This window comes from Cervus elaphus, chromosome 18 (genome assembly GCF_910594005.1).
Source record: "Cervus elaphus chromosome 18, mCerEla1.1, whole genome shotgun sequence".
Taxonomy (NCBI): Eukaryota; Metazoa; Chordata; class Mammalia; order Artiodactyla; family Cervidae; genus Cervus; species Cervus elaphus.
In genome coordinates this window covers 20,997,320-21,015,772 of record NC_057832.1, presented here as the reverse complement: position 1 = coordinate 21,015,772, position 18,453 = coordinate 20,997,320, and the positions used below count along the sequence as shown (strand labels likewise).

The 18,453-nt window shown below is 42.1% G+C and overlaps 1 protein-coding gene across 1 annotated transcript in view; it reads left to right on the top strand.

Moving 5' to 3' along the window:
• CALCR (calcitonin receptor) overlaps positions 1-5,304 on the top strand; it is a 110,024-nt gene extending 104,720 nt beyond the window's left edge. Inside the window, exon 14 of the mRNA XM_043873414.1 lies at positions 2,923-5,304. Coding sequence (XP_043729349.1) covers positions 2,923-3,360 — 438 coding nt within the window. The 3' untranslated portion in view covers positions 3,361-5,304. The remainder of the gene's footprint in view (positions 1-2,922) is intronic.
• The last annotated feature ends 13,149 nt before the right edge of the window (positions 5,305-18,453 follow it).

Sequence of the window (18,453 nt, the reverse complement as noted above, 5' to 3'; positions counted from 1 at the left end):
GCTGCTAAGGGCCTATTCTTACACGTGTGGTTTACAAATGGAAGCAGATTGCCATCTCCACACAAAAGGATAGCTTATAATTCTGGAGTACAATTACAGGAGGCAATGAACATTTCTGTCATAATTTTTAAAAATTAAAATAGACTTCAAACCCTTTGGCCTCATGCTGGGTACCTCATTAGTATGCATGGATACTCCAGTGGAGATTATTTTAAAAGGACAGATGAGGCAAAACAAAGGACTTCCTTTTTTTTTTCCCTGCTGGGCCCTGTCTGCCTTGGACACCTTTAAATATGTGTTACGTTTTAGCTATAAAGACAACGTTGGTATTTAGGAGATTTTGAATCCACAGAAACTAACAAGTTCCCTTTGTCTGGGGACAGTGCTTCTCTGAGCTGTATATTTCCTAATTCAACAGGGCGTTTGATAGTTCCTAGATAATAAACAGGAGAAGGCAATGGCAACCTACTCCAGTACCCTTGCCTGGAAAATCCCATGGACGGAGGAGCCTGGTGGGCTGCAGTCCGTGGGGTCGCTAAAAGTCAGACACCACTGAGAGACTTCACTTTCACTTTTCCCTTCCATGCACTGGAGAAGGAAATGGCAACCCATTCCAGTGTTCTTGCCTGGAGAATCCCAGGGATGAGGGAGCCTGGTGGGCTGCCGTCTATGGGGTCGCACAGAGTCGGGCATGACTGAAGCGACTTAGCAGCAGCAGCAGCAGATAATAAACTCGGCATTTAAGGACCTATGTTTAATAGACAGTACAGTCCAAAAACTGGAAAGCAACTGAAATATTTCCTAGGTTCTTGAAGAGGTGCTAGAGGAGAAATGGCATGGCCACAGGTATTTAGCTGAAAGTATAACTCAGGAGGGATCTTCTTTCCCAAATGTATTCAGCTATGGTTTCATATCATCCCTTTCTTATATAATCAATCTAGTCTCTTCAATTCTGTAACTCTCCCTACGGCATAGATTGCAAAGCAAAAGCTCACACACTGACAGGGAAACATGGTGTCTTTTTCAGGAGTGAAGTAGAAGACAAAGTGGGTGATGCAAGAGGAGACTGTGAACTATTCATTCATCAATACCTTTAATAAATGCATTCATATTTGAAAATACATTCTTAGGGTAATCTTCCCACCAAGAGTATTATCTTTCCTTTTCTCAAAAAGATCGAACAACACCCTTTTCCCAGCACAAATCACCATGTGAAGAAAACTTTCATTCACATTAGCATCCAATATTTTCCAGGCTGTTGAGGACTCTCCCTGGAGACCTAGCTTAGAGTATATGAGAAGTAACTGAATATGAGATCAGAAACTGTCATTAAGAACTCTTTTTATATCCTTAACAACACCACTCTCCAAAGATATATATCCACACATATGACAGAAGAGTTTCCTTTAGTCTAAAGATTAAAGACCACCATCCTGCCATAATAAGGGTATAACAGTAGGAATACTAGTAACCTCCTTGTTTGGTATTATACTTATATCTTAGATGCCACTTGATTCATACTGTAGCCATGTAATCCATCAGGAAACTAGGTGAGGTAGAAAAGTTGTATTGAAGAAAGTAATCTCAGAGGGGTTAACTATCCTGCCCAAGATTTCATGACTAATGTGGGCAGAGCTGGTTTCTTGACCCAAAGTTCAATATTTTTTCATGGCATCAAATGAGACACAGTGAAATGGCCTTATCAGTGGAAAAGGCATTGAAAGGTGATGTGATGTTACTATTACAAGTGTTTGTTTCTGGTAATTCCAAAATTAGCAACCCACTGCAGCTCCCGAGCAGTTCTCCAAATCATACACCGTGGCGTGAGAGAGAATACCTAACAATAAATGTAGATGATCCAGTGGTTTATAATTCACCTCAGGGAGGAATTCAAGTTCTCCAAAACCTGTGTTTCTAAGTCTTATATCAAAACTCAGGCTTACATATTTGCATGAAATAAAACTTCCATTTCTTCCTCAGATTCAGTCTAGACATTTTTAGCCACTGGATGTCAATACACTAATTACAATACAGTCATGGATGGTCATTTTCTTGGCATTAGAAACTCATTCTAGAATGGATGTTGACAACCATTCAGAAAACATTTATTGAATAACTGCTCCTTGCCAAACACCATGACATCTAGCATTACAAAACACGAATAAGACATGGTTTGTTAACCACTAACCAGAGTTTTATTGGGCACACCTCATCTCAAGCCATGCTGGATAAAGGAAAATCAACAGTATAAGGCAATTATCATAAAATCCAGAGCTGGTAAATAGCTTCCAGATACTTTTTCAAGACCAATAACATGTAGATTTAGATAAAAGCTTCTGCTGTATCAGAAGTTGTAGCAGATAAAAAGGTTTCAAACTCTGCCTTCCTAATGTGATGCGCATGCCATATTGAATATGAAACCAGATCAAATTTCATTCATGGTATAAAAGCTCTAATGAAGAAACTTTTGCTCAAAAGAGCAAATAACCTTGCCAGGGGCAGCTGAGGCAAATTACTCAGTCCTCCGGTCTGCAGATTCTTCCTCCAAGATGGTATTTCATAGCCAGAGCCTTTCCCACACAGCCCTTTTAGATGAGAATTAAAAATTCAACCTCCCCAAACCTCTGATGGGGGCTTCCCTAGCGGCTCAAAGGGTAAAGAATCTGCCTGCAATGCGGGGGCGCCCCGGATTCCATCCCTGGGTGGGGAAGATGCCCTGGAGAAGGGAACTGCAACCCACCCCAGTCTTCTAGCCTGGAGACTCCCATGGACAGAGAGGCCTGGCGGGCTACAGCTCGTGGGGTCACGAGGAGTCGGACCCGACTGAGCCGCTAACACACACAGCCTCTGATGAGCGCCGAGAACTGTGCTCGGGGCATTCCCGACAGACATGTGAACAGAAGGTTCGCTTTGGTCTTCCAGGTCCAGGCCGCCCTGAAGCGCCAGTGGAACCAGTACCAAGCGCAGCGCTGGAATGGCCGCCGCCGGGCCCACCGCGCGGCCAATGCCGCCGCCGCCACTGCTGCCGCCGCCGCCGCCCTTGCTGAGACTCCGCCGATCTACATCTGCCACCAGGAGCCGCAGAACGAGCCCGCCGACCACCTGGGCGAGGAGGGTGCTGAGGTCATCCCTATGGAGGGCGGGGAGGTCATCTCCATGAAGGGCGCTGAGGTCATCCCTATGGAGGGCGGGGAGGTCATCTCCATGAAGGGCGCTGAGGTCATCCCTATGGAGGGCGGGGAGGTCATCTCCATGAAGGGTGCTGAGGTCATCGCCGTGCAGGGCGCTGCTGAGGTCATCGCCGTGGAGGGTGCTGAGGTTGTCGCTATGGAGATCATTGAGCAAGAGTCATCCGCTTGAAATGTGACGCCGACAACAGCCTTGTGACCCCCGAGCCCTCATTTCCTGGGAGCAAGACCAACCCTACATCTCAAGTGATCTCCATCCTCCCAGGAGCACACATCTCATTTGTGAGAAGTATCAAGTGCATTTGTCCATAGTGAATCCGAAGACAGTTTTACTTGGTACTGTTGCTACCGGGAGACAGTCGAGGAATGGAGTCTCCCTCTACACCACCTGTGAACTCTGCAACACCTGTGAACTTTGCGACACCTGTGAATTCTGTGACACCTGTGAACTCTGCAACACCTGTGAACTCCTGTGAATACCATCTTTCATCCAGGACTGAGATGTACAAATGTCAGAGTAACGCAAGCAAAGTAACCGAGTAAAACCCAAGTTGACCTAGTTCAGATCCAGGGTGCTCCGTGTTAATCTTGAAGCCATTTCTACCTTCGAAAAATTCAATCACCATCATTGGTTTTCTTTTTAACTCAAAACTTTGAAATTAGGATACTTTGGTATTTGGCTATGGTTCTGATTTTTTTTTATTGCTTTTTTTAATTTCAATCAATTCTGATGTTCCTCAGATGTTTTACCATCCACAGACACACACACAATGTAAACCGCACAAATTACAACGTGACCTCCTCAAAGTGGCTTTCTAACGTAGAGATGACTGAGTTTGTGGGGGGAAAAGACCTGCATTTGACAGGAAGATGTAAGGCTTTGAATGGGGAAAAAAAAAAAAAAAAAGTTAGTTTGCTCCAAATATTAGATGGGTCTTTGTGTTCATTACTTTACTAATACCGAGTGCTCGGCTTGGCCTAGTGCAAGTCCTGACTTCTGTAAGAAGGAATTGGCTTTCGTGTTCACTGTGCTTTGATTACTAACATTTACAAATTGGGAAGTCACAAAGAATCCATCACTAAATTTTTCACAAAACTGCCAAAAAATCGAATTCCTAGTGGAAGAGAATACTCTCTCTAAAGAGAGTTTTCCACTTTCCTAAACTCCAGGATTTATATAACAAATCACTCGAGGTTTCTAAAGCAGATTACCTCTTGCCCTTGGGTGCTATCTAGCAGTAAAAGATAAATTTGTTTAAGACTGGTAATTAAAAGACTCCATATAACTCCATTAACTGCTTTCTACCCAGCTTCTAAGCTTAATAAGATCTCAGCCTTTTCCAGAAAGATTCAGTAGGGCTAATTAGAAATCAGTTTGTGGTTGACCTCTTGTTTGATGCTATTAGTGAAACAGGAGGGGGAAAAAAACAATTAACCACTACAAGTTTGACTGTATACCGACTCATTTAAAATAAGAGTTTCTCATTAAAATTCAATGTTATAGTCCCATACCTCTCTTTACTTCCATATAAAATCTTCAAAAATCCCTGAGTAAACCAGTATCATTACTGGCACCTGAGATTAATTTGTGAATTTGCAACAGCACTCAGTTACCCTTACGTAATTTGTATTCCAAATGAAGAGATACATCAAAGCCCTCCACATCTCAAGTCTCAAGTTATGTGCTCTTATGCCACTGCCTTTCAGAGATGATATAGTTTCAGAGATGATATAGTTTTTAGAGATGATATAGTTTTGGAAAGACAAAAGAAAAATATATTCTTTCAGAGAAAATGTATTTTGGATACTAAAGTAGCTTATGTCTCCTTTACTTGAATGTAAGGGAGGATTTGAAAAGAGGGTATTTTTCCAATCACAGTGTTTATGTAATAAGTGTTCCTATTTTTGTTTACAAACATGGAAAGCAGTATTTCTGGCAGCTCTAGTACAAATGTGATAACATTTTGCTGAAATATTCTAAATGCTATTGTGCTAATATAGTAGTGGCTGAATAAGATCAAACAGCTTACTATAGAATTGTGCACAGTGCCAAAATGATGTGAAATGCTTGTGCTGTATCCATGTATGAATTAATAAAGAGTAATGATAAGCAAAAGTTGTATGTGTGTTTCAGTTGTGTCTGACTCTTTGTGACCCTATGAACTATGGCTTGCCAGGCTCCTCTGTCTATGGAATTGTATGTGTGCATATTTTCTAAAGAAATATATTCATCTTTTCATTGATTCATCTCATCTCCTAAGCTCATTCCATATTATCTGGGATGCTAACATCTCATCTTGCTTGTATTACAGGAGATGGCAAGATAATCCAAAAATATAAATTAGAAAACCATATGCAAAAACACCAAGGATATTGTCTGTCGGTGTAGCCATCTTCAATCTTCACTTTGACTATAACCTCCAAAGCACAGTTCTCAGGCCCTTGTTAATGCAAAACCACACAGGACTATCAGCCTATTTTGTATAAGTTTGGGAAGCACAGCTAAGAAATCTGGGACAAGAAAGTATCACATTCTTTTATCATTGCTGTTTTGTTTTACTTTTTTTTCATTATTGTGGGACCAGACATGAACTGTCTGACATCACATCAGATCGTTAGAATTGTTAGAGTCATTGATTTTTAAGATGGTTTTGGAGATTAAGGCTGGATAAAAGGCAACAAATTAAATATCATTAGAATGTATAACAGCCACTATTAGAAAGATTTTCAGATCTGGAAAGCATGAAATGGAAAAAAATGAGGATTAAATGAGAACCATGATGAACTAATACAGGCAAACAGAAGTAATTTGTAGGTTCATGCAACGTGATAGCACCCAGAATTGCTGGCCTCTGGAGATCCGGGTAAATTTTTCAGAAAGGATACATCAGGACTACATTTTCCCTTTGTGTTCTACTGGAAAATACAAATAAATATCGTTACCCTTGTGATGTTGAACAAAAATAATTTCCCATCATACAGTAAAATCTGATTCTCCAATAGGGTAACTTGAATTCAGATGGTCAGCTGCCTTCCAGCTTTGGCCCCAAATCGACTTTGGATGTATGTCAATATCATGGCTTCTGGAGGAAGGAAAGATGTTGCAAGGAAATGATAGAAACACTCATCACAGAGCTCCAACCCTTCTCATTCATTCCTTCATTCATTATCGTTGATTGAACAGATGTCTCATACACCTTTCATTCAGCTACACAGCAAATATTTGCTAATAGTAGCCATTGTGAAACAATTTCTTTGTGTCAAACCTGCCAAGTGAACCCATACCCTTAAACCATGCGTGTGTGTTTGCTCAGTAGTGTCTGACTCTTTGCAGCTCCATGGACTATAGCCCTCTGTCCATAGGATTCTCCAAGCAATAATACTGCCGTGGGGTGCCACTTCCTCCTTCAGGATATCTTCCCGACCCTTGCGTCTCTGGTCATTGGCAGTTGGATTCTTTAGCACTGCCTGGGAAGGCCACACCCTTAAACCATAACCACTGATATCTTTGGGGCTGATATCTTTCCACACACATCGGGTGGAAAACCAAAGCAATATAAGGTTGGAGGTGGTAGCTGAGTGTGACCTTTCTTAGCCCTGAGTGGGACAGCTAAGTTATAAGAAATATTCTTAGAACAAAATCTCTTCCTAAAGGCTTAGCAAGAACTCATTTTTCTTAACAATAAAGTCTAACATAGTAGTTCTTTCATTGGCTAGGTTACAGTTCAACACCTTATCATTGTAATTAACACTTGCAGAGTTTAAGATTATTCATGAAGAGGATGGATCAGAAGACATATTTAGGAAAGCATACATAGATAAGCTCAGAAAGAAACATCATTTGTCATTTTGAGAGAGGAAACAAGATGCCTCCCTCCTAACTTAAGCTTAGGAAAACTGATTTTACTGAATCAATCCATAGATAACTTGTATGCGGTGGGGAGGGAGGTTGGGGAATTAACTGGAAACATAAAGAAAAAAGGATGGTAATACATGCAGACACAGGAAGACACAGAGAAGCCACATTTGAAAATTTAAAACTAACAATATTTTTACTATTTGTTCTTCTGGACAGAAAATTAACATGTTTAAGATCTGTGAAAAGCATTGAAGGAGAGAAAACACAGCCATTGAAACTATAAATTAACTTAGGTCAGGAAGACTTCCTAATATATCTTCCTCCATTTGAATTAGCAAACACCTCCGAAAGATTTCAGACATTTTCCCATTAATTTAACCATTGATCAGCCAGTCTCTTAGGTCACTGATCAGTGTCTAGTCTCCATTTCCAGACATCCAAGGCCTTCTACCCAAGTCTCTCAGAAGTCCTTCCACTGACACTCAGACTGTGTTGCTCTTTGCCAACCAACCAGCCATCATAACCAACCACTGCATGTCACCACAGCCTTCTTTACTTCAGGGACTTAATACCTCATTTTAATTTGGAGAAATCACCTCCAAACAACAGCTCAGAGTATCAGTGGTCAAGTGCTAAGTAGACATTCAATAAGAACCAACTGAGGGATCTTCAATAAGAAAAAAAATTCAGAATAGATCAGGATATCTGTTTTCATCCAATCACACCAGGCTCACTCATCAGAGCTAGCACACTCGTCTCAGGCCAAAACACACCTCCAGCTGTGAGCCCTCGAGATCTCTGCCCAGTAGGGAAGCTGGTGAGTTCTCAGGCAGTTAGCCCTTCTTCACTGCATGCAGCCTTATAGCCTCTGTATGCTGTCATCCAAGATGGATACTCTGCGGCTTAATAGGGAGTTCAGTCACAGAGATTTAGGAAGAACACCCATCAAATAGAGATAATCTGAGAAGGAAGAAAAGAACACCAATTTCTGAAACACTGTAGTCAATATAATCCCATGGACATTAGCTTACCTCCCCTTTATAACAGCCAAATGTGTTTTTAATCCCTGTTTTAGTGATAAGAAAACTAAATGGAAGTCAAGTGGGAATAACGTGCCCACCACCATCACTAAGTGGCTGAGCTAGGATCAGGATCAAGAGTATCCAACGCCTTGAGCAGCCCCATGTAAATGGGGTTAGGTTTTGCAAACTCACTCAAAAGAGCAGGCAAGATCCTCTCTTCCTTCCCCACCACAAAACAGGGACTGAGGAAATAAAAACTGAAAGTCCCTTTGAGACTTCCCTGGTGGTCCAGTGGTTAAGAATTTGCCTCCCAATGCAGGAGACACAGGTTCAGTCTCTGGTCAGGGAACTAAGATCCCAAATGTCACAGAGCAACAAAGCCTATGTGCCACAACTAAGACCCTCAGCAGCCATAAGTAAGTAAATAAAAAATCTGAAACCTTTGAATGTTACAGCCAAGCATCATATCTGGTGCTTCTCAAGAGAAACTGATGGAGAAACACCGCAAAGCTGTATATATTGAAATGCAGAAACTGTTGGGATTATTTGGAGACCAATCTCAGATTTCTATATTTATTAAACCTAAATCAATGCCTGACATTAAAAAAAACTGCCCAATGCCTCTGCTTTTTAAATTTCCACCTTGGAAAGACTGGCGCAAGTTCTTGTTTGGGACTTTTGGCTTCCTACTAAGAATGTTGCCACATTTTACAGTTTCCCCTTTCCCCAGTGGAGATACAAACAAGACTAACCAGATGGGTTTAGATCCTGGCCCAGAGCACCAGTGGGGGCCCCAAGGAGCATTTGTACCTGGAATAGTGGGTGCAGAGAGGCCTGGGTGAACTGCTGAGACAGGAGAATCGACTCTAAGTTGTAGAAGCTGATTTCAAAAGGGCTCGGGAATAAGGAGGGTCAAAGGGCGCATCAAAGCCCAAGTCAAACGTGTTCAGTCCGTACTTGGTTACTGCTTCCAGCTCAAGAAAATGAGTCAGAGCTGAGGGGATTGGCCAAACAGGGATCACCTGACTGGGAGCAGAAATGAGAGACTCCACAATGCAGCTTAGCATTCACTAAGCTGGGGCCTAGTGAAACAGTTTGCAGGGGTGGGAGTATGGTTCCACTTAAAGAGACAGAGGTGACACTTTTAATTAAAAAAAAAATGATGTCTGAAATCAGGGATAATTTTCTACTGCAAAATGTTAACTAAAACCTGTCCTTCATGGTGGGATGTTCTCTACCCAGGGTAGGACAGCTGTCAGTTCCTTCTCCCCATCCACAGCCACGGAAGCCAGTATTTTTTCCCCCAAGAGTTTCGGCTGGAATCTTCAACAACTTATTCATCATAAATCTCAACAGGCTACAGTCCCCATTCCTCTGTTAGGAAAAAATTTCCTCGACATGTTGCCATGTGACTTGTAAAGCCTAGCTGGCATTCTCAAAGAATGGGCATTGGGACTTCCCTGGTGGTCCAGTGAGTAAGACTTCACATCCGAGGCAGGGGGTGCAGGTTCGATCCCTGGTTGGGGAGCTAAGTTCCCACAAGACTTGAGGCCAAAAAACCGAAATATAAAACAGAAGCAATATTGTAACAACTTCAATAAAGAGTTTAAAAATGGTCCACATTAAAAAAAAAGAAAAAGAAAACTAAAAAATGCGGGGCATTATTTAGAATGGCCCAAAGGGGCTTCCCTGGTGGTTCAGAGATTAAAGCGTCTGCCTGCAATGAGGGAGACCCAGGTTCGATTCCTGGGTCGGGAAGATCCCCTGGAGAAGGAAATGGCAACCCACTCCAGTATTCTTGCCTGGAGAATCCCATGGAGGGAGGAGCCTGGTAGGCTACAGTCCACTGGGTCGCAAAGAGTCGGACACGACTGAGTGACTTCACTTTCACTTTCAAAAGGGAAATCAAGGCTGGTGAAATGAATCTGTAGGCTCATAATTCTGCAAAGTGGCAATGAGAGGGTCTCTACCCAATACCTGGACAAAAGCAATTCTAGAAGGAGACCAGAAAATGAAAATAGAGAAGGGGAAATACTTGAAGAAATATTGTTTAAATCCTCCAGGATTAAAGAAAAAGACCTCAAATAGGAAAAACTCATAGATTGCCAAATAAATTCCACAAACTAAAAATCTTACTAGTACTGACAAGGTTGGGTCAAGATCAACATAAGACAGCAGACTAAAGCTTTCTCTTTTAGGGGAAGAAATAGAGACTTGGATAGCTAAGAAAGCAATATGCTCAGTCACTTCAGTCATGTCTCACTCTTTGTGACCCCACAAACTGTAGCGCGCCAGGCTCCTCTGTTCATGGGATTCTCCAGGCAAGAATACTGGAGTGGGTTGACATTTTCTCCTCCAGAGGATCTTCCCGACCCAGGGATCACACCCAGTTCTCCTGTGTCTCTTGGCCAGGCAGATTCTTTACCGCTGAGCAACTAGGAAACTGTAAGAGAGCAATATGGGTAAATAAACATGAGTATGGGTCATAAAATGTGTGAAATAATTAATATAAATTTAATTATAATTAAATGGCCATGATCACTGGTCAAAAACAGATCATCTCATACTGGGAGCAATTCACACACAGGCTTTATTATTGTCTAAGTAATAGTGGACCATATAATGTAGACCTCTATATAATAATAGTGGTCTAAATGAAAGTGGACTTGGTACTGTTCCTCACTCATATTCAACAGGTTTGGGTGAGGGAAAGACCAGCTGATCAAGATTTCCTGGTGTGAAATTAGAGACCTGGAAAGAGTTTATGATGACCCAATGTCCAGTACCTAGCACAGTGCCTGGCATCTTACAAATATCAAACATTCAAAGAACATTTGTTGAATTGAATGTAGACCAAGATAACTAGTCAGAGATAGAACCAAGATCTTCTATCAGAGAGTAGCCCTTTTGGTACTTCTCTACTCTGAGGTTCAATTTAGTTCAGTTACTCAGTCATGTCCAACTCTTTGCAACACCATGAATCGCAGCATGCCAGGCCTCCCTGTCCATCACCAACTCCCAGATTTTACTCAAACTCATGTCCATTGAGTCAGTGATGCCATCCAACCATCTCATCCTCTGTCGTCCCCTTCTCCTCCTGCCTTCAATCTTTCCCAGCATCAGGGTCTTTTCCAATGAGTCAGCTCTTCGCATTAGGTGGCCAAAGTATTGGAGCTTCAGCTTCAACATCAGTCCTTCCAATGAATATTCAGGACTGATTTCCTTTAGGATGGACTGTTTGGATCTCTTTGCTGTCCAAGGCACTCTCAAGAGTCTTCTCCAACACCAGAGTTCAAATGCATCAAATCTTTGGCGCTCAGCTTTCTTTATATTCCAACTCTCACATCCACACATGACTACTGGAAAAACCATAGTTTTGACTAGATGGATCTTTGTTGGCAAAGTAATGTCTCTGCTTTTTAATATGCTGTCTAGGTGAGTCATAGCTTTTCTTCCAGGGAACAACTGTCTTTTAATTTCATGGCTGCAGTGACCATCTGCAGTGATTTTGGAGCCCAAAAAAGTAAAGTCTGTCACTATTTCCACTGCTTCCCCATCTATTTCCCATGAAGTGATGGGACCAGATGCCATCATCTTAGTTTTCTGAATGTTGAGCTTTAAGCCAACTTTTTTACTCTCCTCTTTCACTTTCATCAAGAGGCTCTTTAGTTCCTCTTCACTTTCTGCCATAAGGGTGGTGTCATCTGCATATCTGAGGTTATTGATATGTCTCTCAGCAATCTTGATTCCAGCTTTTGCTTCTTCCAGCCCAGCGTTTCTCATGATATATTCTGCATATAAGTTAAATAAGCAGGGTGACAATATACAGCCTTGATGTACTCCTTTTCCTATTTGGAACCAGTCTGTTGCTCCATGTCCAGTTCTAACTGTTGCTTCCTGACCTGCATACAGGTTTCTCAAGAGGCAGGTCAGGTGGCCTGATATTCCCATCTCTTTCAAGATTTTCCACAGTTTATTGTGATCCACACAGTCGAAGGCTTTGGCATAGTCAATGAAGCAGAAATAGATGTTTTTCTGGAACTCTCTTGCTTTTTTGATGATCCAGCAAATGTTGGCAATTTGATCTCTGGTTCCTCTGCCTTTTCTAAAACCAGCTTGAACATCTGGAAGTTCGTGGTTCACATACTGTTGAAGCCTGGGTTGGGGAATTCTGAGCATTACTTTACTAGCTTGTGAGATGAGTGCAATTGTGTGGTAGCTTGAACATCCTTTGGCATTGCCTTTCTTTGGGATTGGAATAAAAACTGACCTTTCCAGTCCTGTGGCCACTGCTGAGTTTTCCAAACTTGCTGACATATTGAGTGCAGCACTTTCACAGCATCATCCTTGAGGATTTGAAATAGCTCAACTGGAATTCCATCACCTCCACTAGCTTTGTTCTTAGTGATGCTTCCTAAGGCCCACTTGACTTCACATTCCAGGATGTCTGGCTCCAGGTGAGTGATCACACCATCATGATTATCTGGGTTGTAAAGATCTTTCTTGCCCGCAGTAGTAGATGTAATGGTCATCTGAGTTAAATTCACACATTCCAGTCCATTTTAGTTCTCTGATTCCTAAAATGTCAATGTTCACTCTTGCCATCTCCTGTTTGACCACTTCCAATTTGCCTTGATTCGTGGACCTAACATTCCAGGTTCCTATGCAGTACTTCTGTTTACAGCATAAGACTTTACTTCCATCACCAACACAACTGGGTGTTGTTTTTGTTTAGGCTTTGTCTCTTCATTCTTTCTGGAGTTAGTTCTCCATTGATCTCCAGTAGCATATTGGGCACCTACCGACCTGGGGAGTTCATCTTTCAGTGTCCTATCTTTTTGCCTTTTCATACTGTTTATGGGGTTCTCAAGGCAAGAATACTGAAGTGGTTTGCCAGTCACTTCTCCAGTGGACCATGTTTTGTCAGAACCCTCCACCATGACCCATCAGTCTTGGGTGGCCCTACATGGCCTGGCTCATAGTTTCAGTGAGTTAGGCAAGGCTGTGGTCCATGTGATCCAATTGGTTAGTTTTCTGTGACTGTGGTTTTCAGTCTGTCTGCCCTCTGATGGAGAAGGATAAAAGGCTTATGGAAGCTTCCTGGTGGGAGAGACTGACTGAGGGAGAAACTGGGTCTTGTTCTGATGTGGGGGTGCCATGCTCAGTAAATCTTTAATCCAGTTTTCTGCTGAAGGGCAGGGTTGTGTTCCCTCCCTGTTGTTTGACCTGAGGCCAAACTATGGTGGAGGGAATGAGGATAACGCCGACCTCCTTCAAAAGGTCCCAGCACGCACTGCTACACTCAGTGGCCCAACCCTGCCGCAGGCCACCACCGACCCACGCCTCCACCGGAGACTCCTGGACACTCACGGGCAAGTCTGGGTCAGCCTCTTTGGGGTCTTTTCGCCTGCGTCCTGGTGCTCACAAGTTTCTGTTTGTGCCCTCCAAGAGTCTGTTTCCCAGTCCTGTGTAAGTTCTGGCAGCTCTATGGTGGGGTTAATGGCGACCACCTCCAAGAGGGCTTATGCCACACCCAGGTCTACTGCACCCAGAGCCCCTGCCTCCCCGCAGCAGTCCACTCTGAGGTAAGCTGCTTAAAAAAACTCACTTATGGACCTCCCTGGTGGCATAGTGGATAAAAATCTGCCTGCTTATGCAGGGGACATGGGTTCAATCCCTGGTCCAGGAAGATTCTACATGCAACTAAGCCAATATGCCACAAATACTGAACCCACTCACTGCAACTACTGAAGCCTGAGTGCCTAGAGCCTGCGGTCTGGAACAAGAGAGGCCGCCACAATGAGAAGCCCATGCACCGCAACTAGAGAGATGCCCATGCAGCAGCGAAGACCCAGGACAGCCAAAAATGAAATAAGTAAACAAATAAAATTATAAAATTAAGTGAAAGCATAGCAACCTTGTCTTTGCCACCGCCAGGTAGGGCATCTTCAAGAAGTCACACAGTGATGAGCTTTTTGGTGAAGGTCAGACTTCAGTCATCTTTTTCTTAAGCTTCTTTAAGCAAACCAAGTTTTCTTCTCTGAGTGGTTCTCCTTTCAGCATTTCTAATTGGGTGTTGGTGGGGAGAAAACAATCATCTTCCTCCTGCCATTGGTGAGGGGAGAGGGAAGTTGGGGTTCTTGAATATTTAAGATATCTATTTCCAAATAAATATTTATTTATAAATATTTATATTATTTATTATTTATAAATATTTCAGATAAATATTCATCTCCAAATAAATCCTTTCTCCCAAAGCCTCTCTATCACAACCCTTTTAAACTCTCAAAGTACACGATAGAAAACTATCATGTTGAAACACTAATTTACAATCTCTTGGGCCCTCCAGTGAGCTAACCTCATGCTTTAGGATGTTCTGTAAGGTTATTGGACACCTATCACGTTGTTGTTGGCTCAAAACAGAGATGTAAAGAGTGCCATTTTGACATTCAATTTATAATACTAAATACTAACATATATGTACATGAATTCCACGGACTTTTTATTTGAAGGCAGGTTGGTATAAAGAAAAGAATACAGCTTCTAGTACATGGTTCAAATTTGATCTCTGCCACTTAATAACTCTGTGTCACACTCCTCATCTCTTAAATGTAGATATCTACATTCATGGAATTTTGAGAATTAAACTAGACGATAAGCAAACGTAACAACATTGCTGATGCGTTATAGGAAGTCAACAAATTCACCTTAATCTCTCCCAAGTTTCTGTCAGGTGGACAATGTGACCACTTTTCCCCAGTGACATTAAATCAGGAACTCAATGACAGAGGCCATTCTTAAACACAGGACTTCTTACTTCAAGTATCACACTTTTGACCACATCAGTTTGCCTTTGCATAAGAAAGCTGGAGATCGTGACATATACTGCAGATAAACAGCTTTCTCCAACGGGCTCTTTGCGGTCTGAAAACATAGGAGAGATGATGGAAAACACACTCCTAAAGCTGTTCGGCTCTTTCCTAGGTGGTTTAGATATTCATCAGGCATTCTGACTGAGCCAATTTGTGTTCAGAATTTTGATTAGTTAGCAAATTCACAATAACCTGAAAATCAGTCAAGATTCACTTAGCTCTGGGGACGACTGTTGACTGTATTTAGAGAGGATGGTACACAGAGAGCATGAAGGAGTATTTGTCAACTTCCAAACACCATCATTAAAGCAGAGAAATTATTTTTGCACCCAGGATGTCCAAAGTCTTCACATTTGTAGGTGTCTTCACTCAATAAAGTAAATAAGAAATTGGTCTCGTAGGCTAATTTATTTATACCATGCAAGTATCAGTAGGTTTGCAGATTTTAAGGAAACAGATTGGGATAATGGCAGACATTGTGTCTCTTGATTTTCCCTTTAAGAAAGAACTGGTTGCCCAGCTGTGTAGTTAGCTGGCAGCTGTTAACTCCGGGTCCCTCTCACCTTTTGGGCTCCTTTCAGGGTGTGTGTTCAGTCATTGAGTCGTATCCTACTCTTTGTGACCCCATGGACTGTAGCCCACCAGGCTCCTCTGTGCATGAGATTTCCGGTGGGTTGCCATTTCCTTCTCCAGGGGATCTTCCTGACCCAGGGATCGAACCCGCATCTCCTCCATCGCAGGTGGATTCTTCACTACAGAGGCACCAGGGAAGGCCCTTTTCAGGGTGGCCCCAGCCACTGATAAAGTGGTATCAAATTTCTTTACAGTGAAGTCTAGAAGATAAAGCATACAAGAGAAGAACCCAGAGCTCACAATCTTATAGATCTTTACCATTTTCCTAATCTTCATCACTGCCTCAACCACACTCACTTCAACAGCAATTTTAATAATTCATTCATCATTACTATTGTCCTAAAGCATTTAACTTAGTTTTCCTTAAAACCGCCATTCTCTTTTCACACTCCTTATCTTTATGTGATACTTAGTTAAATTATGGAATTAGAAAATAAAGAGCAATTGGTATCCAATGATTGGAAGCAAACATTAAGCAGGTATACTTCTCATGGTCCTGCTTAAACTTTAAGGTGTTTACGAATCACCTGGGAATCATTCAAATACAAACTCCTATTCAGCAGATCTGGGGGTAAGACTAAAAATCTGCACTTCTAACAAGGTGATACCAGGAGATGCGCATGCTGCTGGTCCCTGAACACACTTTTTGTTGTTTGTTTTTTAATGTTTGCCCTAGGAATTTGTTTTGTTGTTGTCGTTGCACTGAGTCTTCACTGCTGCGTGCCGGTTTTCTCTAGTTGCAGCGAGCAGGGGCTATTTTTCATTGCAGTGCACAGGCTTCTCATTCCAGTGGCTTCTCTTGTTGTGGAACATAGGCTCTAGGCTGCACGGGCTTCAGCAGCTGTGGCTCCCAGGCTCTGGAGCACAGGCTCAGTAGCTGTCACGCATGGGGCTTCGTTGCTCTACAGCAGGTGGGATCTTCCTGGACCAGGGATCGAAGCCACGTTCCCTGCATTGGCAAGTGGACTCCCACCCACTGCACCACTGGGGAAGTCCTGGACCACACCTTTTTGAGTAGCTTCCAGACCTGAGCATCCAGCAGGCCATGGGTATCCACCAGAATGCTCTATGGAGGGAAGGAAGAGCATGGCTTCATCTGGAAAACCAGTAGAGTTTCTTCAGTAACAAAAAATGAGCTTTTACTTTGGTCATGAACTAGTCTAAATGCTTTACATACATTATTTCCTTGAATCCCCTTAAGCACGATATCAAGGAAGATGTGGTTCCCATTCTATGAATCACAGAAGTAAAGCTCAGCCAGCTAACTTGCTCAATTATCACACAATCAGTGGGTGGCAAAAGACATACCAACCAGGAGAAAGCATTCTTATTTCCAGTCAAAAAAATTTTTAAATCAACTAAATGGAAAGAAAATTTCTCATTTGAAAAGAAGACCAGTCCACCTCTCACCTTCTTTAGATCACAGTTCAAGAAATTTTCCCAAAAGGAACGTGATGCAAAAGAGAGCACACACACAGGGTTCAAATTCCAAGACCTCTGAACAGATTCTCGGGGAAATGAACCCATGCCAGACTTCATTTGCTGAAAGAAAATTCTTATCCTTATTAATAGAAGCACTTTTCATGCTTGATATTCTGTCTTATTTATTAATTTATAATTTTTGTGGGTTTTTGAGTTGCTCATAAATCAAGCAACACATTACATTAGCCCTAAAATGGATGCAATGTCAAAAACTACAGATATAAGTGAGCAACCAAACCTAAATTGAGTTGTACTGAATCCCAAATATTTACAAAGTTACTGATAATCCACCCCTTTAAATATCTGGAAGAGATTGCCTTCTCTACTAAAAAGGACCGAAAAGGGATGTCACATTGATATTTTATCCTATTCTTTGAATGGTTGTTTTACCACCTACAAGAGAGAAAAGCAACACAATAAATAGGACCATGAGCCAAGAAAACAGAACCCAGATGTTTCTAAATTGTCTTTCCTGAACAATAGTACAACCAAAAGCAATTTTTGACTCCACAAAAATGTTCTACTTTTATAATTACTAGTTGACAGAATTTTAAAGAAGAAATTTCACATCATAATACACTCTCATAGAAAAACATTTTGCAGTTGGTAATTTCAGTCTGTTAGTTATTAATGGCAAATTTTTCTAAGCTTGGCAAATATTAGAGTACCTACTAGGGGGATGGTACTGCACCTCATATTGACTTCCCAAGTGGCTCAGTGACAAAGAATCTGCTTGCCAAGCAGAGGATGTGGGTTCGATCCCTGGGTGGGGAAGATCCCCTGGAGGAGGAAATGGCAACCCACTCCAGTCTTCTTGCCTGGGAAATCCCATGGACAGAGGTGCCTGGTGGGTTACAGACCATGGGATCACAAAGGAGTCAGACATGGCTTAGCAACCAAACAACAACAACTGCACCTCCTATCTGTTACAGAAATGGAGGGTCCTACATGCTTGATTCTGAGTCTGTATTAACAAACCAAATCTCTTACTTTCTTCAAAAAATGAAATAATTTAGGGGAAACAGAGAGGAAAAACAAAATTTTGCATCTATTATTTTTAAAGTTACAATTTAGAATACCAATAACATTTTCATTTTCTTAGAAAACAAGGGTTTCTTTCAACAAAAAACAAAGACAGGCAAACCCGAGGTGAGGCGGAAAGTGAGTGTTAGTCACTCAGTTGTGCCCGACTCTTTGTGACCCCACGGACTGTAGCCTGCCAGGCTCCTTTGCCCATGGAATTCTCCAGGCCAGAATATAGAAGTGGGTAGCCATTTCCTTCTCCGGGAGATCTTCCCAACCCGGGGATCAAACCCAGGTCTATCACATTGCAGGTGGATTCTTTACTGTCTGAGCCTCCAGGGAAGCCCAAGGCGAGGTGGAGCCTGCTTTAATGA